The sequence below is a fragment of the Bidens hawaiensis genome, unplaced genomic scaffold, assembly GCF_021521415.1.
Source record: "Bidens hawaiensis isolate Kalapana, Puna unplaced genomic scaffold, B.hawaiensis_p1.1 tig00008460_1, whole genome shotgun sequence".
Lineage (NCBI taxonomy): Eukaryota > Viridiplantae > Streptophyta > Magnoliopsida > Asterales > Asteraceae > Bidens > Bidens hawaiensis.
In genome coordinates this window covers 302249-320751 of record NW_027491601.1, presented here as the reverse complement: position 1 = coordinate 320751, position 18503 = coordinate 302249, and the positions used below count along the sequence as shown (strand labels likewise).

The 18503-nt window shown below is 32.9% G+C and overlaps 1 protein-coding gene and 1 pseudogene across 1 annotated transcript; one reads left to right on the top strand and one right to left on the bottom strand.

The window, feature by feature from the left end:
- Window positions 1-1029: 1029 nt before the first annotated feature.
- LOC143529068 (RING-H2 finger protein ATL70 pseudogene) lies at window positions 1030-1931 on the top strand (annotated as a pseudogene).
- Window positions 1932-5249: 3318 nt separating this feature from the next.
- On the bottom strand, window positions 5250-9200 carry LOC143529089 (uncharacterized). Its single transcript, XM_077024961.1, has 4 exons — window positions 8646-9200; window positions 7385-7540; window positions 6451-7086; window positions 5250-6344 (listed from the first exon to the last, which is right to left on the bottom strand). Exons 1-4 carry the CDS (start codon window positions 8985-8987, stop codon window positions 5307-5309), a joined length of 2172 nt encoding a protein of 723 aa, XP_076881076.1. The 5' UTR covers window positions 8988-9200; the 3' UTR covers window positions 5250-5306.
- Window positions 9201-18503: the final 9303 nt, after the last annotated feature.

The following is an 18503-nucleotide window of genomic DNA, read 5'->3' as shown; positions in this document are numbered from 1 at the left end:
TTTGCCGTGTCTAACCCCTCGTGGGAAACATCTATTTAACCCCCAGATTATCCGTAATCTGCCAGGGGTCGATTAGTGTTTCTTCACTCACCAAAAAATTGATACATGAAAACGACTTATTCAGATCACGCTATCTACGTATATTCATCTACCATCTCAATTAACATTATCTTATTTTAATTTTATATTCTGCTTTAATATATACACACTCATCCTTCTTACCTTTCTCATTATTCAAATCCTTTAGATTTTAACATTAAAATACAAGTTTCTCTCATATATACCAACGATTCTTGACACATACATATACACATATTAATTTCTATATAACTCAATATATTTGAGTATTTGACAAGTGAATGGAATAGAGATAAATAAATACAAGACTTATTCATCACAAAGCTGTCTCATGAACGTGACCGTTGTATTTAATTTACACCACATTAATTACAATTTCATTTATTTAAATGAATCTATTATAGAATTAATATTTACTATGTATATTCAAATACATTAATACCTGTTGAATCACCTTATTTTGTGGTGCTCCCAACGTGCAATTCAACCATGCAACACGTCCATCTGTTTTCAAATTGAACCAAAATTTTAATACATAGATTTTAAGGTATTACCTTATCAAATACATAACTAAAATATTACATAATTAAAATTTCTTTTTGTAAAAAAATTGAATAAAATTTACCCTTTTTGCCTTGTAAGAGAAGATTTATTATTTATAATAATAAACAGATTATATTTAATTTAAAATATTTTTATTGAGAAATATAATAATTATACGTCAGATTTATTTAAATACTTAACTTATACCACATATACAATCAACGTGTATGTGAAGTATTTCAACAATGTCTCTTAAAAATAAAAGCGTTGACATTTATAACGTAAGCTTTCATAATTTAATATTATTAATGATTCATAATACTTTGAAAAATGACACTTTACCTATTATTTAATTCTTTTTGCAATTTGATCCCCTCTACGTTGAGGTGACTTTTTTGTATAAATATTTTATATTTCAACCCCCCATCAAATAGCCATTTCTCCACATTACACCCCACAAAATGGCTGGCAAGATTAATATTTCAACATTTTGTTCACCTCATTCTCTTCTAGTTCTACATCACCTTTTCAGAAACTAAAACTAGAAGATGAACAACACGAATGGGCTCGATCCGAACTCCAGCGGGTTTCTAGGGTCACAAAATATCAGCGGGTTCGGGTATGGAATCGGGATCTCTGTTGGAATGCTTTTGCTTATCACAACAATCACTCTAGCTTCTTATTTTTGCAATCGAACCACACAAACGTCATCATCACCATCGGCTGCCCAAATCCGAGCCCAAAGGAATAGTTTAGCTCGAGCGTTGGGCCAACCTCATGACTCGGCCCATTGTGTGGTTGAAGTGGGAATTGATGAAGAGACACTTTTGAGTTATCCCACTATGCTCTACAAAGATGCAAAGATCAATAAATCGGATTCGGGGTTTTCAACTTGTTGTTCCATTTGTTTGGGTGATTATAAGGGAAGTGACATGCTTAGACAACTTCCGGATTGTGGTCACCTTTTTCATGTCAAATGTGTTGACCCGTGGTTGCGGGTGAACCCTACGTGCCCTAATTGTCGAACGTCTCCCATGCCAACACCGCTCTCGACCCCTTTGGCCGAGGTGGTTCCGCTTGCAAGAAGACGGGATTGATTTTATCTTATTTTGTTCGGCTTAGTTCGACTTGGATGAGCATTTGGTGTTGAAGGTCTACATTTCCTTTACTTATGATATATTGTAGATCTTGTAGAGTTTATTGCTATTGAAATGCATAAATTTGTTGTATATACTATATAACTTTTCATTGTGATTTACTAAAAAGTTATATTAGTTGTGTTTATGGATGTCAAAAACTTATATATTATTGCTGGGCCTTGGGCTATAAGGTGGATGAGATAAAAAGATATAGAGGCCCATGAATCGGCCCATGTAAAACTTTGTTGGCCCATCTAGTAAATTAGCCCATCAGTTTAAATGTTGACTTCTGTTATATATGTACAGTACAGCGTCTGTGATTTGATAGTTAGTGGCGGACCCAGGATTTTTTGCCAATGGGGTCCCATATTTTCGGTGTTCAAATTTTTCGGGTCGGTCGTTGTTCAGGTCGGGTCGAGGCGAAGAACATAATAAAAAACAATATCATAATAAAACTTTCTTTTCAATCATCACTACCTGAACGGGTCAAAATGGGTCGGGTTGACACATAAACACTTTGTTTTCCCTTTCTTAAACATTTTTGAGATATAACCTAAATCCACCCTTTCATAAGCATGTGTTGAAAACAATTAACTTAAACTAGTGAAAAATAAAACTGATATTTTAAAGTGTTTGAATGTTTCTAAAGAAAACCATGCATAAAGTTGAAAACAATGATATGTATTTTAGAGGTGTTTGAATGTTTCCAAAGTTATCATTGCAACATTAGCAATCAAATGATTGATTAACACTAAAAATTAACACAAAAAACCAAAAACTGAGCCTTGTAAGACTTGAACCCATGACCTTTCAAAGATAAAACAAGGGACTTTCCACCAGACCACATCAACATTAATAGTATGGGTTCCAAGTATTAAATCTTATGGGGTCCTCAAAAAATTTAATATACCGCTTCTAATAAATTTTTAAAAAACATTGGTGTCCCGGGACCCCGATCCACACTATGTGGGTCCGCCCCTGTTGATAGTATGAAAACGCTATGCATTGGCCCACTTATTCGAGGTCAAAACGAGCTGAGAATACTCACTGGCCCAATAAAGAATACTCACTGGGCTTGGCCCAACTAGTAAATTAGCTCATCACTAAACACACAAACATACGGAGTAAAATCTCATTCATAGCAAACTACTGGTAACCGCCTAGCCTGTAGGGGGTAAGATGAGGCCAAACCCTTACTCTAATCGTAGGAGATAGAGAGGTTGCTCACAATGAAACCCGGCTTAGAAAACCTTTTTTTCTTATTTTTATATTTATATTTTTTAAATACTATATCACATAACATAAATGCGGGTCGAGCAAATCATGTATATCAATCCGCTCAACCTATGTTCGCTTGGGTGTACATATTCTCCTCTTCCACTCTACCGTGAAGGTTTCCATTGTATTTATCGACGTCGCCATCTGTCTTCTCTTTACATGACCAAACCATCATAATCTCTCCTCCCTAATCTCATCCGATACAATATTGCCCATTATTCTCATTTTTTTTTCAATTGTTTTTCTTTTTGTTTTATACTAAAAAAGTTAATGGTATAAATACATTCAACTTGGGTTTTTTAATTTTATTATACAAAAGAATATTCGTTCATAGATATATCTCTAGTAATTTACATTTTTGGCATATATTATATTTATATTTTATTGTTTGACAAATATTTAAACACAAAAGGGTGTAATGATTCATGCATTGTTAGATAATCTTTGACCAATATTCTCATAATATGACAAAGGGAGGGAAGTCAGTTAGTATTCAAAAATTTTGTCATGTGACCAAGAATATTATATTTGTTCCTGCATAAAAAAATCATTGGATTTGTATGTTTGTGGTGTGCATTCTCAGCCAGAACTTGTACATTGTACAATGAAGATTGTACCATATTAATTGTTTATAGGTAGCCACATTGGATGCTTATTGTCATATTAAGCAAGATTGATACCACTTTTAGTGAATCAAAAGTTGTAACATGTGCATTATAAAACAAATGATTTACTATGCAAGGCATATAGTTCAGTGTATAAGATATATGAAGTTCAAATATGAGAGGAACATAACTCTGAAAACTGTATAATACACTTATACGTATTGTTTTAACTACAATAAGTAAGACGATTGTATAATTGCTTGTCTATCTAACACTTTTGTTTTAATTACCACAAATAAATAAGACTCTTATATACAAGTCCGTTTACCTAACTATTTTTCTCTTTCATATAATATTAATAAAGCAATATGAGTAACATAACTAAAATAAAAAACTGCATAATAAACTTATCATACTTATTGTTTTAGTTACAATAAATAAGACGATTATATAATTGTCTGTCTATATAGCTTTTTTTTTTATCTTTCGTTATACAGATAAAGCACTATGAAGAACAAAAACTATATCACACTTATATATATCGTTTTAATTACAATAAATAAGGTGATTAAATATTTTTGTCAAATGACTCGCTTTGTCTTTCATTATCTTAATAAAATACTAAGTAAAAGCGTAATATACTCGTTTTCTCTGTCATCATCTTAATAGAATACCGTGTAAAAACGCAATATACTGCTCCTTAAAGTTTCAACTTTTTTTTATGTATTAACGGCCTTCAATACATACTATATAAACATTTTAAGTTAACTTTTTTTGATTCATAAAGTGTTATTGAGACAAGAAAAAGACACTCTCAAAGGCCACACAAGTGAAAAAAGGTGAAAACTTTACGGCAAGGCCACATAAACTTAATCACATGGTGAACCAAAAAAATCTTCAGAGATGCAGATCTGAACTTGGAAACTGGAATCAGACCACATATTTTGGACACACAAAAGGTTAATTTTGACCAAATGTCTAGGTCTTTTAAGAACCAACATCCATCACATGGTTACCAAAAACAATCAATTACCATCAAAATTGCATATTCAAAAGAAAATATTACAAATTTTGTGCTTTAAACATAACTGATTTATGGATTTGTTTATTTAAAAGTTTACTTTCACTCGTACTTTAAATGACAAGTTGTCTCGTTTTCAGTCTTTTACACAATTCAAAAAGTTAGCTAAATCCTAACATGTGTCAAGCATGTGAAAGGTAAAATGATAAATCCGATATATGTGAGGGCAAAAGCGTAATTTCCACTCATTAAATTTAGAACTTAATAATAAAATCAAGACGGAATTCCAGCCACCCACAGCCACCAACCCATTTTCAAACTGCCTTTTTGGATGGTCGTTAGTGTAAAGGTGTCATTTAAAGGACGAGTAAAAGTAAAGTTTTTAAATGACCCGATCCATAAATCGGCGATGTTTAAAGAACAAAATTTGTAATTCTGTCTATTCAAAACCAAAAAATTAAAAGTTGACCAAAAAAAGTCAAAACCTTTTCATTTGCAAAAGATGGAAACATAGACTACACATTTGGGATTCCCTTAAACTTTCCATCTAAAGAGTCTTTTAACACAAAATCTATATAAAAAAACAAGTTCTTGTAGAGTTAAAACAAATCTACTTTAACCTAAAAGCTTAAAACTTCAAACCTAAAACTCGCATTTGCCGGTTTGTGAAACTATCCTATATGACGACCACGTTTTCTGAATCATCAACCTCGGGTGATTGACCGGAACAGGGTCAGGTTTGACCGCCTCAGGCGTTGGTTGCTGCAACTGAGTGTAGTGAAACTCGATCTGTAACCTGTGATGAATCGGTGTAGACGAAGAAAGTAAACCTTTTTTCATATCTGCTTCCAATTCCCTTACAGGAATAGCTGCCAAGAAGCTTTTAAGATACACCTTACAAGATTCTTTCCCTTCACAAATAACCTCGTTTTCACCCGAGTTTTTGACCACCGGGTGGTCAATGGGTTCTGCGGTTGACTTTCGGTTAGAGTCATCAGAACCGGATTCAGACGCGTTAAGTTGATAAATCATTGTATTTCGGTCAAACTTCAAGATATAAGCTTGATCACACCCCTCAAAGAGCCTCTCCCCTAAAGTATCAATAATATAATAAGCATCAAGATCAACTTTCAACACGAAAAAGTGGTCGTTCCAGCTTACGATGTAGACTCGCGGCTCCGACTCGCGACTAATCTCATCCCACATGGTATCGAAAGACATCGCGCCATGCAAAAAGTCAAAACCACCCTCATGGACTTCTTCGGGGTGGAAAAACCCGATAAAAGATTTTCCTGGATTGACCGATAACGGGCGTAAATTCGCTTCAAGAACGGTTTCAAGATCAAAGTGTTTATCGGGAAACCGGGCCATGTAAACTTCATTTTCACAAAGATTTCTCCACTCTAACGAGCCTTCACGGATCAAAGAATCGAGTTGGGACTTATTTGGCATGAGATCATGGTTGTTTTGAAACCAGTCGGCTATAACCGCCACGAGGGCAGTGCACGCACTCTCTCCGGCGGCTCGTTCGGACCGTTGATTGATTGAAGCAAAGAAAACTTGTGTCTTAAGCATCATGTGTGTGTCACGGCTGATTATTTCCTTCTCTTCCCAGTTTCCAACCGCAAAACTATCGTCACCGAATTCGGATATTAAAGATTGATCGTTCATCGTATGCCACTGTTAAAAAGACGATTACAATTCATTAAAAATTCAAACTTTTTTCATTTTATCATCTTGAAATAGCAAAACCACAAAAGGGTTATGATTTCACATTTTCACTTACCAAAGAAGATTCGGCTGAGCTGAGCTGGCGGCGGTCAAAGTCAATGTCATCACCGCCTTCTTCAGCATATCCTTTCTTTAAAAGCGGTTCGCCTTTCGGTGACCTCAAGTTTAGTTTCCTTTTCTTCCAAGGAAAGATACCTCGTTTTGGATTTGGGATCACAAACGTTTCGGTTTCAGAAACTGAAGCATTCAAATCATCGTTTTGAGAGCAGCCCACGTCAGATTTTCTATAACTGTAATAAACGCTGTCTTCATAAAGAGAACCTGTGGTACCGTTGGCATGTGCTAATGTACCATAACAAAATGATTTCCTAAAACTAGCATCTTCTTCTTTGACTTCAGTGGGCTCGCCTTCTTCAAACTCTTCAAGTGATCCCGAGTCAAAACGGTATGAAGAATAATCACCCTCCTCACTCCTGCTTTCGTGATCATGTTCACGAGACGTTTTTTTTCCTCGCCTAATCGAAACATATTCTGTAAAGATTTTGACTTTTCTTAATCCGACTTTCAGTGCAGAAAGCTCATCTTTCTCTCCTGGTCCTGATGAACTTTCTGATGTTTGACATTGACTTTGACTTTGAGTCGCATCGGCTGGATCTTGATCAGATTTAACCTCCATCAAACTAATTTGAATCTGCATAATCAACCTCAAGGGTTACTTATTTGCATATCAAGGGTATTTTAGGTATTTCATTTCTTAAAAGTTTTCTATATGTATATCAAAAGCGATGGCAAACAGGGAAACTGTAATCCTTTCTTTAAAAGTTCAAATCTTTAAGAACTAACGACACGATTTTGTGGGACCTGCATGCATATTACACCAAACAGCTACAAATTATGAAACTTTATCAATTAACTAGTATAAGACATCCTAAAACGATAATTATTGTGTCTATTAAATACACAAATCCTAAAATATAAAGCTCGCTTACATGAAGAGAGGGGGCAGACTCGGTTGATCCACATGAAACGGTGAGAGGAATTGTAAGGTCGAGATCTTTTTCTTCAGCAGCAGAAACATATTCAGCAAGATTCAAAGATGCCGTTCCAACTATAGGAATCTTGTTCTTCGGTCCCGGGCTAGATCCCTGAATTAAAAAATAAAATAGAAGACATATGAAACTAAGTATTTCATCATCACAACTTCAAAAACAACATAAATGCGTTGTCTTAGATTTACTAGGAAATATACTGACAAAGGACAATATTTGATACGTATGATGCGACAGTATAGGATACGTATAACACGATATTATACGATACGCATGATGCGACAATCTATGATTCGCGTCATCAAACCGACACTAGCGGACAAATCATATCTTGAACTAAACTAGGGCTTTCGACATCATTAAACAAACCCTAAGTTAATGAAATAACTTTCATGAGTTTATATATCAACATCATGGAAACGGTCAAAACTCAAAACGAGTATTATACTATAATCTGCATTACTCTGTTCTTTTAAATACTCCATTTCTTAAAAAGGTTTCTTTTGATCATGAAAGCCCAAGGAAAACTCACTGGCCCCACCAATACTCTGCTAGCCAAACCAGTGGGACCAAGTAAACCGTGGCTTAAAAACAAAAACCAAATATGTGAACAGCTAACCTAATTGACATTCAAGACCAAGAACCCTAATCAAGACCCCCCCAAATGTGCAAGTGAAAACACATAGATACAAAACATGTATATCTATCTATCTATTGAAAACACAAGATTCCCATCAACAAAGTGTGAAGACAAAAATCACCCACCTTTTAAAAAGGGCAAAAAAAGGCAAAATTCAAGATTTATCAAAAAAAAATGAACAAAATAATAATTAATAAAAAAACAAAAGAGGGGAAATCAAGAAACTCACATTCAAGATTTTATCATTTACCCTTTCAAATTCAGTAAAAAATAAAAAAAAATTAAATAAAAAAATTGAACAAAATAATAATTAATAAAAAAACAAAAGAGGTGAAATCAAGAAACTCACATTCAAGATTTATCATTTACACTTTCAAATTCAGTAAAAAAAAATAAAAATAAAAAAAATCTGAAAAAAATAATAACTAATAAAAAAACAAAGAGGGGAAATCAAGAAATTCACATTCAAGATTTATAATTTACACAGTCAATTTCAAGTAAAAAAAAACTTTTAACAAAATAAAAAAATAAAAAAAAAAGATGGGAAATGAAGAAACTTACATTCAAGACAGTAAACCCAATCTCCCAAGGATTAAAAACATTATCTTTACTGCTAGCAGAAAGAGTACAAACTGAATAAAACACTTCATCCCAGTGAACGACACCGTTTGGTTCAACCAGTACCACCTCTTTAGTAAAGTTTCTCTTCACTGTCCTCCTAAAAGAACTTAAACTAATCTTGGGTCCTTTCCACTTAATCTCCACACAGTAACCCTTCTCTGTGTCCGCATGTACTGGATCAAGATTCACCCCACCTTCCATCTTCTTCACCACCAATTTAACCCTAAATTTCTTTGACAAGATTGGCGGCCATGGCCTCCATTTGATCACATTCACCACCATTGTTGTTGAATCTTGGAACTGGGTTTGTGTTCCAGAGAGAGAAAGATGCAATCTTGGAACTGGGTTTGTGTTCTAGAGAGAGAAAGGTGCGATCTTGGTGGGTTTTTTGGATTAATTCCGAGAAATGAGTGAAGATTCAATGTGGGTTTTTGGTTTTATTGAATTTGGGATGTGGGTTTTGGATTATTTTGTCTTAAGGATTTTTGGGAGAGATGAATAATATGCAGAGAGAGAGTAAATTAAGGTCAAAGAAAACACAGAGGGGTGTGGTTAAGTTAATGATTTATGACAGGAGTTAACGGTGGGTAGAAGGAAGTTGTATTTATTCCTGTTAAATGTTATAAATAAGTCAACTCTTTTAAGTTTTGGTTTTTTTTTTTTTTTTTTTTTTTGAACATACAAGCTTTCCTCCTACTATTTACATTATACCGCCAATGCCAGGAATCGAACCTGGACCTCTCACCAAAAGGCCAAAGCCTTTACCATCCCACCAAAGTGGTGATGGCTTTTTATGTTTTTATTATTTGTATTCTATCCTTAATCCCCACTTGTTTTTTTCTAGACTCAAGCTTGATCTTTATTTATGTTGATTTTAATGGGTAATGACAATAAATGATTTGTGAGTTAGGTCTTACGAGGTTGTCAGTTCATATCCCGAGCCTCATCCGGATTTTCGTTCTACCGTGTTTTACGCCAAAAAGTTATGTTTTTTTTTGTGGCACAACGACTGTCTAATGGCAGCTGACTGTATAGTTAACCGAAGGAACGTCTAAGCTAAACTCTGAAGTAGGCGTGGGTCGGTTAAGACAACGTAGTTTAGCCATAATGGGAAAACGAGATCTTTAAATTTAAAGAGTTCGATGACCTCACACGCAAAAAAGTCGTCGTTCTAAAAAATACTTGTTTACATGTGTGATATTGTGATATTTATTGAAAATTAAATAGGTATTTAATGAAAATCTTTAATGTGGTTTGATTTTTTTAACAACCCTATGATCACGAGAGGTCATGTTGGCTCGTCGAATCATCTGCGTTTCACTATAAGAAAAAACTCATCATAGGTGACGAAGACCCTTTAGCCCATCTAAAACCTTTTTTTATCACATGTGAAAGTTAAACCTAAGATCTTTTCTTTTTAAATTAAAGTCTCCGTGTGTCTCGATACCTCCTTTCAATGTGGTTTGATATAGTTCATTTTTCTTGATAGGCTGTATTTCTACTTGCAATATTGTATTTTTTTATATAAAATCGTAATATTAAAAATAAAAGGATCCAATTACAATAAAGAGGCAGGTAAGCGGGCAACAAGCTGCGCTGTCACCCCCTTTTGAATGGCAAAACCGATCCTACTAAAAACAAAGTTATCGTTCTTCGACGTCGATGAGTTAATCCTACTAAAATATTGTATTGTATTTCAAATCATATCAAAGATTGTCTCTGTTTAGTAAACATTTGCCATTGGCTTTTTTAAAAGAAGGTTTGAAGTTTTTAACATTATAATTACTTAAATCATGCATATGTCTATGTTGAGCCAGTAAAATAAAATAGCATACACATGTGCTGATGTGCAAGTTAGAACAGTTTTATAGTAATATAATGCTAGGACATATGAAGTATAAAATCATTATAATCACACGATAAGTTCAATAAAATAATTACATACAAATTACAACAAACTGAAAAAGTAAAAGTATTAAAGATTTAAATAATGATATGGTGTTTTCAAGTTTATATTGTAATAGAAACCAGGCAGACGACAAGCTGCGTCAGTAGCTTTTAAGATTGGATTATGATGGTTGTTAAGAAAGGATGACCACAACATGTTAAAGGATGGTTGTTAAGATTAGATTAGATTAGATGGTTGTTTTCAAGTTTATATCGTATGAGATTGCATTAACAACTGTTAACTTAATCGAAATTTGTTAGAAGAGGGTGACCTCAACATGTTAAAGGATGGTTGTCAATGGTGGCACGTGTCGGTTTTGATAGTACGACAGTGGTGAAATTGCAACTTTCTCTTTTTATTGTTGTTTAGTTCTACGGTAAATGGGGTACCAATCTTGTCAATGATTAGGGTGGTATCGTGTAGAGATGCAAATAATAGGCTTAGAAGTCGTAGTGAGGCGAGTGATTTGTTAAAAGCAAAGTCTAGGTAAAATAATAGAAAGAAATCTACAAGTAGCACGGGCTTGAAGAAGAGCAAATTTCTTGATCCGGAAAAACACACACACACACACACGATGAAATGAACTAGGGTAAGCTTAAAATGGAGGACGTTTCTCATCTTTCTTTTCTACCGTTCTTATTCAAGCTTTTATGTTTATTATATGTTTTAATATTTTCTTAAACAAGCCTATGCAAATAAATAAATAAAAATTAAGTTAATGTGGTGTAGTTGTAAGAAGCTTTGGTTTCTCAATGGAGACCCGAGTTCAATTCTCACATACAACACTTTGGAGAGGACATGGGTGGCTCGATAAAGGAAGACTATGGTCTTTGTGATCTTCAGATCGATCCTGAGGGCGTCCAGGTTTTACCACCACTGGGCCTTCGGGCGGGTGGGTTTTTCCCGGAACTAGAGATAACTTTAAGGCGCTTAAGCTCCGTATGGCTGGGTTGGGTCAGCTAGCGTTATAGATAGGGGTTTCATTATGTTGATTCTGATTATATTCATTGTCTTGAAATGTGTTCAAAATCTTGTATTGGTGTTGCCATGGAGTCCCCGGGAAAGAAAATGATTGTCGGAATTAAACTTAAACAAATAAATCTTTGCCAGAACAAATGAAAAATCGTAATGTAAAACAATAAAACGGTTGATAAAAAAACCAACCAAATGAAGATCTAAGAACCAGTGACCAATTAATGATGCCTTTAACGAAACGCCGAAGATCGATGGAAAGGGTGGGAGGAATAGACGTGATTTTGGGAGAAAGGCCCGATAAAATGAAAAGTGAAAGTAACCGTTGTTTGGTGACATGGACCAATCAGAATCCATCATTGTTAAAAACAATTCTAATCGTAAGTATTAGAATTTGTAACTAGAGAGTTGTAACCTAATTTTATTAATGTGCTATTAAAAAATAAATAAGACTATTATAAATTTATAGTTTAAAGATTAATCGTATAGTCGTATTGTTGTGTAAGTTGCATTTTTAAAAGAAATATATTTACCATCTTAAGAAAAATGGTAATTGCATGAAAATAGCATTAATTACACATTAAAGCTTTATTTTATTTTATTTTTAATCAGTGATTTTCACAGTTAAGTTATCTCACTGTGTGAATACGCCGCGTCCCCGTCACCCCACTCAGGCCAACTATGTTGACATGATCGGGGTCCACGCTTACATCCGAGTAACAAAGCTTTAGGTTCGTGTTTGATGTTTCATCCGGATAAGATTTTGAACTTGCAAATATCTTCATTTTCTTCTTGTTGACTACAATTTACTAAAAATGAAAGTCAAAAACATTTATTAGCACAGCAATACTAATGTTGTTGAATGTTGACATATTAAGCTTTCAAGTTTCAAACTACTTTCACAGAAAACATTGGACGATCAGAAACAATACGCAATAACTTATGTAAACATATATATTTTAATACTTTTCATTTATGAAATAAACTTCATACACGTGTATACAACATATTTTATATACATTTTAAAAACCTTTACTTCGACTTTATGAACGACGATGTCATCAACACAACAAGTTTACAACGTTTATTATATCAAACGGCCAAACGTGTAACATTAAGCCAACGTCCCCGACACCGCTTCAATCAACACGATAACATATTTCCTAGAAACTGTTTGCCAATAAATCTTATAAATGTCTTGTATATCAAAGAATAACTGAAAATATAAATGAGTGAAATAAGTTGCAATAACAATGGACTTAATACGAAGAAGTGTGACAATTATTAAATATAAACACCTAACTATGGGGGCCAAAATAGATATTTTTAGGCTCACAGTTCATAAACAAAGCAACCGTGTGCATGTCGCTTTCTCGACGAGAGGGTTTATAGTTTATTGACATTGCTTTTTGTTCATAAAATATGATTTTGACACTTATTATTATTATTATTATTATTATTATTATTTTGTAGCTTTATATTACTAGTTTCAAAGATTTGAATATAAGAAACGTTTATTTTTTAAGTTTAATAAAGATAGCTTGTTAATACCGTATAGTGAATTAGGGGTGTTCATCGAATCGAATAACGAATTTTCAAGATAATCGAATCGAATAATTCGAATAATTTATTTTTTGTTGGTATTCGTATAAAAGCTGGATTATTCGATTCGTATTATATCCCATATTCGAAATTCAATTTATTCGTATTTAAAACTCAAATTCGAATAAATTCAAATTGATTCAAGTTTACCTACGTCAAAAACTTCAAAAACCCATAGTCATCAATGTAAAACACATAAATATAAGTTTAAAGTAGCTAGAATGCCACATGATAATACGTTCAAAATTAAGTACTGGCAAAATTAAGAAAATATCAGTATGGGTTATTAGGATTAATTATTATGTTTTGGACATTTATTATTTACGGATTTGACCCAAATTAATAAATTAAATATAAAAAAATCATGAATTCGTATTCGATTACTATACTCGAATACGAATCGAATTCGAATATCTTGAAATCGAATTCGAATCAATTTTTGAACATCCCTAATAGTATATTTAGTCTCATGTTGATTAATACTATTTGTTTTGACTACGAAAAAACAGAAGACCCATTATATTATCTCTTTCGTAAGCAAAACAATGCAATATGAGATTTTATTTTAATTGCTATCTCTGGCATCCGAAATAATTAATGACGTAACTTGTTGTCCGTTCACCTTCTATTTCAATATGAAAGTTCATAACAACATTAAATGAAGGTATATTCGATTTATATTGTCATAAAACTACTTTGAGCATTGAATTTGTTAGATACTGTCTTCAATATTTACTTGTTATTCATCATCTTACTCTATATAATCATAGCCAAACACACATTTTTTTTGACTGATTCACATATAGCCTGTTAATATAATTATTATAAAAAGATGTCAAACGGCTCCTAAATTCATATCTTAAGAAATTATTTAACAATCAAATACTTCATTAGTGATCGTGAGATCCTAAAATAAGTAATATGGGATTACTCTTGTGAATTGTTTTGCGTCAACATTTGTGCGTGATCAAAATTCGTTTTGTATCTAAGTGTAATGGGACGTGCATATCTCAAAATTGGTTTGTTCAACCTTTACAAGTCGTCTTGATATCCATTGTTGTCTTATCTTTTAATCGCAATTACTATTTATAGTATGATGATTTTTGAAAACTTATAACAAATTTATATAATTGTTTGAAATAGTTAATATGAGTCATTTTCTCGATTTAATACGATTTAAGTATTTCGTTATTTTGAATTGAGTAATATACTAAAATTTGAATTCATGGCTAAAACGAAAAGACTAGATTTATTTCTATTCCTAAAAATGAAGTTGATTGAAATGCAATATCTTTGTATATAACGTTAGTATTTTTGCTTCCTTAAAAAAACATTAAAATTTTCATGTATGATGTTTTTAAATGACATAAATACACTTAACAAGTTCTCCACGAATACTAAATAGAGGTGTGCATTAGTAGGTTAGGGTTGGTTTTGGCCCAAAACCATAATCAAGATATCAGTTAATCGAAAACAATAACCGATCGATTATAGTGGTTTTGGTTAATCAGTTTTAAATGTTATAGCATGTCAGTTATGGGTCAACAAACCCAGAATCTGGGCCTGGCTAAAATCAATATAATTGGGTATAATTTGGGCTTGAAATTTTTTCACTGTAAAATAAATTTTTATTACACATTTTTATATGTTGGTATATTGCATAGCATTAAAAACATATACATAAAATCTATAATATTAAAAGAATACATATAACCAGTTCAGTTATGTTTTACCCGATATGGAAACCTTATTAACCATAACTGACTCACTATTGTTGGTTTCAAAGAGATCACTAAACCGACTCACCGGAATCTGGTACGGTTCAGTTTTAGTTTGGTTTCATTGATTAATTTAGTTATGAGTCAGATAATTCGGCTTTTTGCACACACGGTACACACCTAAACTACTAAATATCCCATGCCAATAGGCTTGTAGTTAAGAGGTACCATTTTAACAAGGTGTGTGTAATGTATGCCTATTGAAGTAGTTGAGAATTTGAAGCTTCTCATATAAATATGATTGAAAATAGAGTTATAATCAAAATTAAGGGTATGTTAGGCAAAACTAGCTGGTAGCTGTTAGCTGGAAGCTGAAAGCTAGAAGCTGGTAGCTGTAGATTTTAAATATTTAGGTGTTTGGCAGAGTAGCATAAGCTTTTAATAAAATTAGCTGGGTGCCCGCGTGGTGCGGCGGAATGGGTGCACAACCTAACATCAACCGCATAATCAGTGTCGGTACATGATTCACCTGATGACAGTGCATACATAACCTAAATGATGTCGAAAATCAAGAAACAAAGCTAAAATATACAGTAATTTCCAAATAGATAATTTTTTAAACCAACATATTTTGATATGAATCCCTTTCTGAACATGCACTGTTTTAATCTTAAATATGTTCTGACCTGACCCCTTTCGACTCAAAAGCGTACCGACACGAATCAAACTAATTTAACCATTTTTGTATCGACTCGTTCTGACCCTAATTTGGTCTTACACATGACTCAAGTTCATCTGACTCGACTCCTAATTTGGTCTTACACATGACTCGAGCTCATCTGACTCGACTTTTTACCGATCCTAACCGATAATCACGTAGTATGTTAATTTTTTAAAGTTAAAGAAGTATAGCAATATCATACTCAAATTAAAGAGAATAAAATGCTCGTTTTTATGATTTAATTTATTTAAAAAATTATTAACGTGTGAAAAAGTTATGGCTTCTAAAAAAGTCATGGGGGTAGTTAGTTTTAAATAAGAGTTGAATGTGTAACTATTATATAAATTAACAAAAATTGATATAAATTCAAGTACCAAACTTGTAAATTAAAATGTAAAAACTTGTAGCTAGCTTTTTCTCAAACGCTACCTATAGTAGCGTTTCAATTTAGAGCTTTTTCTCATCCTCTAAAAGCTTTAAGCTCCTTTTACCAGACAATACTTTTTATTAGATAAGAATTTTTTCTAAAAACTTGTAGCTTAAAACCCCTAAAAAACTCCTAAAAGTCCTTTGCCAAACTCACCATAAGTATATTTATCAAACTAAACGGGTAGTGGTTAAACAACGTTTATATTATAATATAAATTTTATTGAACACCTAGTTGCCGTGACACGCGGAAATAACCTGCTAGTTTATTTTAATTAACAAAGTCACCATAACTTTCAAAATGCAAATAAAAACGTATACAAATTATTTAAATCGCCTAGCAGCTAGCAGTAAGTGATAAAAGAGAGAAAGAGAATGCCGGTTAACCCTGATCAACTTAATCAACCGATGGGCCGAATTAATGGGCCGATCATTAAAGAAAAAGGCTTAGTTTAATGGCCATTTTCGTCCCTGTGGTTTGCTACTTTCGCCACTTCAGTTCAAAATTTGTATTTTTGTCAATTTAGTCCTCATAGTTTTAAATATTAGCCAATTACATCCTATCCGTCTAACGGCATCCAGCTATGCCGTTAGTTTAAGGGTATTTTTGTCTTTCTCCTTTTTATTTTGAGTTATTGGTCATTTTCGTCCCCGTGGTTTGATACTTTTGCCAATTCAGTCCAAAGTTTGAAATTTTGTCAATTTAAGTCAGTTTTTTTCTATAACCCTAGAGAGCATTATCCAAGCCCAAAACAAGTCTGCATTTACTCTGTCGACAGCAGTAATCATACCCCCTCCTCTCGTATTTAGTTTCTAGACGGTTCCTAAACTCTCCCCCATGGTGGAATTCAATGGTAAAGTGGTCAAAGCAATTCCGTGAAACCGAATTGTACGGAAAAAACTAAAAATCGTTTCTTTGATGAATGCATAATATTTAGGGTTTAGAGATTAACATATCATAACGAAAATCTGGGTCGTAATCAACTATTATACATTAATCAACAAAACAATTTTTAGTTTTTTGTGTATAATTCGATTTCAGGGAATTACCTTGACCACTTTACCATTGAATTCCACCATGGAGAAGATTTTAGGAAATGTCTAGAAACTAAATATAAAGGGGGGTATGATTACTGTTGTCAACAGAGTAAATGCATACCAGTATTTGAGGTTGCTCGATGGTTTTGGGCTTGAATTATGCTCTTTAGGGTTATAAACAAAAAACATAAAAAATAAAAAAAACTGAATTAAACTGAACATTAAATTGACAAATTTTCAAACTTTGGACTGAATTGGCAAAGATATCAAACCGCAGGGACTAAAATGACCATTAACTCAAAATTAAAAGGAGAAAGACAAAAATACCCTTAAACTAACGGCATAGCTGGATGCCGTTAAACGGATGGGACGTAATTGGCTAAAATTTAAAACTATGAGGACTAAATTGACAAAATTAAAAATTTTGGACTGAAATGGCGAAAGTAGCAAACCACAGAGACGAAAATGGCCATTAACTCTTCTTTTTTTTTTAAATATTTATACCTCTCTTCAAAATTTATTAGTTTAAATAATATATTTCTTTAAGTATCTAAAAATCCTTTGAATTTATTTATAAATTCTTATATACCGTATAATTTCTTAATTATTTCATCAGATTTCTAAATTTTCATTAAGCTAATTTGATAAAAAAATGTATAAAATTTCATTCGATTAGTCTAAAATTCTAAGCCCTTAGAATATGCCAAATTCTCAAAACAAGTCTTAACCCCAGTTCACTTTTTTTCATATAACTATTTCATAAACTTGGTCATCGTAATTCAAATAGAGCTAGACTTTGCGATATTAATTGGTCGGAGTGTTGTTGTTCTTCGTTCACTATGACTTTTTAATTGTACTTTCGTATTTCATCTAGCTTCTTGCTACTTTATATTTATTTATGCCGTTCTTACGGAAAAAAAGTAATTCAAATTAATATTATGTAACTTTTGTAATGTGTCGTGCATATATATTTTATGTTTATTTGTTTGGTTTATAACTTTATATATAAATATATCCATCTATTAGCCTCCACATTATTTAAAAATAAATTTTGTTGGTAAATTCATGTTTAATTGGAAGCCATTGAATGCAGAAGTTCATACCCGAAACAAAACCATCAAACATATTCAGAAAATCCATCAAATATTCAAGAAACTTTCGATTTTGTTAAGGTTTTGCATGGAAATCTAGTGAATCCATATAAAGCTATCATCTTTATGATTATTACGTCAGAATCCGCTCGATCAATCAAACTTATCCGGTACCAGGAATCTATCAAATTCTCTCCTTGTTCGATCTTGTTTACGTTCGTAAAATGATAAAAATACTTTACATTGTAACATGTTCATCTCATTGTTTCATGTTGTGTGAC